Raw genomic sequence first — 2,418 nt, 5'->3', positions numbered from 1 at the left:
CTGTACCGATGAGGAAGTCGGAGGTGCTGTGCTTCTCCAGGAAGGTGTGCAGGTGGTACCACAGCTTGGGCACCCAGTCCAGCACCCGCAGCAGCTCCTCCCTGTTGGCGTTGATGTCGCCGTCCGACTCCACCAGCTTCCTCCTCAGGTAGCGAACCAGGAAGCCGTTGGCGGGCTCCACGTTGTTGGAGAAGGTCAGCATCCTGTGGCCAGGGATGCAGAGAGTCGGCGGGGGCACCGCACAAGGGTGTGTCGACTCCGCTCCCACCCGCCCTGAGCCGCCTGCCTCCCACTGATGCCCACGGGTCTGCTGCCCACGGTCCGAGGAAGAGCTGGCGCTCAGATCAGTGACCCCCTCAGGTAACCATCGGACCCCACTGGCCTGGACGAGGGGTGTGTGGACAGAGGCTGCACCTCTTCCCGTGTCAAGGGCCCTTCTCCCTCTGCACCGACACGGCACACACCTCCTCTCCCAGCCCACAGGGCGCTGCTACTTGTCTTTCCTTCTGCTGTGCCTCTGGCCAGATCCCGGACTGAACTGGTTTACAGACTTGGGGGCATCTGGAGGCCCATCCAGGGCCATAGATCTTACCTGAAGCTCAGGTGCAAGCCGTGATTGGGTGTCATTTTTACTGGTTGATTAGTGGTACCAATAATATAGGGACTGCGGGAAGACAGAGGAAAAACACCGGCTTAGACCTGTTTGAACACTCGATTTCTGCCGTGTGCTACCCCACTCCGGGGAACGCCTGGGGTGGACTGGGCTCCCCCCGCCCGCCGTGGGGAGTCTGGTCCTGACCCCAGCTCACCATTTGTGGTACTTGCAGGTCAGGGCCCCATTGACCAGCTCGCTGATGGAGCCTGCCTCACTCAGGTCATCCAACAGGATCACCAGGGGGACGTCCCCAGTTCCTGTTTCCCGGTCTATCTGGTTGGCCAGGTTGGAGAGATACAGCTGCAGGTCCTGAAATGAAAGAAGGGGGCGGTCAGCACTCAGGAGCAGCGAGCCCCTGGACCAGCATTGCAGAGGAGGGTTTCAGAGGAGCTGGGCTGGTTCTGGATCCCGGGAGGGGCCTTGGTTCCTGTGTGATGCGCTTGGACCTGGGACTGCAGAAGCCACCACCCCAGCCCCATCAGCAGTGGCCCCTAAACCCCTCAAGGTTGGGGAACACACTTGTCTTAGATAGCTGTGCACAGGATCTGCACTGGGAGCCACCCGAAATGGACGCGCCTCCCCGTGGGGCACAGCACGCAGCGACCTCGGAGAGGGACCTGGCAGGGCTCAGCACAGCGTGTGACAGTTCCGAGGGCTCCCCTAAAGGACGCCAGCCCACGGTCAGAGAGACGTTATAGAAAGAGGCTGAGGGGAGGCAGAGGAGAGACTGACAAGGCGGTCAGAGGGCCGGTGGGACGTGAGAGGGACGGAGCGCCCCGGGGAGGGAGGAGCCTGGATAGGGCTGCCGCGGGGGTAGGGCAGCACGGTGGAGCAGGGCGGTCCGGGCGAGTGTGGGCACCTTGCAGGACTGCTGGTGCATGTTGAAGGTGCTGACGATGCCCTCGGTGACCTCTCGGCCAGAGCGCTCCACCAGGTACTCGGCCAGGCGGTTGGTCAGGTAGGTCTTGCCGGTGCCGCTGGGGCCCGAGAGGACGAGCCGCCGGTGCTTGAGCAGCAGGCCGATGTAGTGCTGCATCATGGGCTTGGGGATGAGCGTCTCGAACACCAGGCTGTCCACACACTTCTCCCTGAGACCTGCAACACGCCTGCCTGTCTGAGCCGGCGCCCCTGGGCCCAACAGGACCCCCTGGGCTGGCTCTGATCACGCGGGGCAGGCCGTGTGCTGTGGGGGTGGGTGGAGGGGAAGCCCAGGTGGGGCAGAAATGTCCTGTGAACACGTTCCCTGGGACGAGTCCGGAGCAGGTGAGCCTCTCTTGTGTTTCACGGTGACCTCCACCCTGCAGCCCCTCAGCCAGCTCCTGCTCCAGGAATACACGATGGACCGCCTGACAGTCCCCCTGCACCCCACAGCCCTGCACCCAAGGGTCCGGGACTGACCTTTGAGGGAGACCACTATGTTGTTAACCCCTCGGCGGCAGGGGGGCAACTCTGGGGGCTCCGCGTCCAGGAGCCGTTTCACGTGGCTGATGCTGTAGCCGTGGATGGACTCAGTGCTCAGTCCCAGCGTGGAGGCCGGGTCCATCTTAGAGATGTAGTCCTGACGGGAAGGGAGGCGGAGAAAGAAGGTGCTTGAGAGGGACGAGGAGGAGATCAAGACCACAGGACGAGCAACGCTACAGGGCACAGCGATCCACGAGGAAGGGGAGGAGCCGTCTGTCTCCTGGGGGCTTCTGCACAGAGGCTCCGAGGCCCGGGCCCCCGTGTTCTCAGAGGACCGGCAGGCCCCGAGCTCCTGCACCTCT

At 63.4% G+C, this 2,418-nt stretch overlaps 1 protein-coding gene across 1 annotated transcript in view; it reads right to left on the bottom strand.

Annotated features, from left to right (window-relative positions):
• Positions 1-2,418, bottom strand: part of NAV1 (neuron navigator 1) — a 146,234-nt gene that overhangs the window by 9,928 nt on the left and 133,888 nt on the right. The window contains exons 19-23 of the mRNA XM_010831110.1: positions 2,054-2,244; positions 1,515-1,750; positions 810-964; positions 593-664; positions 7-203 (exon numbers count right to left, since the gene is read on the bottom strand). Coding sequence (XP_010829412.1) covers positions 7-203; positions 593-664; positions 810-964; positions 1,515-1,750; positions 2,054-2,244 — 851 coding nt within the window. The remainder of the gene's footprint in view (positions 1-6; positions 204-592; positions 665-809; positions 965-1,514; positions 1,751-2,053; positions 2,245-2,418) is intronic.

This window comes from Bison bison, unplaced genomic scaffold, assembly GCF_000754665.1.
Source record: "Bison bison bison isolate TAMUID 2011002044 unplaced genomic scaffold, Bison_UMD1.0 scf7180017864524, whole genome shotgun sequence".
Classification (NCBI taxonomy): domain Eukaryota; kingdom Metazoa; phylum Chordata; class Mammalia; order Artiodactyla; family Bovidae; genus Bison; species Bison bison.
Note: the sequence above shows the minus strand (reverse complement) of the source record. Positions and strands in the feature narration are given on the sequence as shown.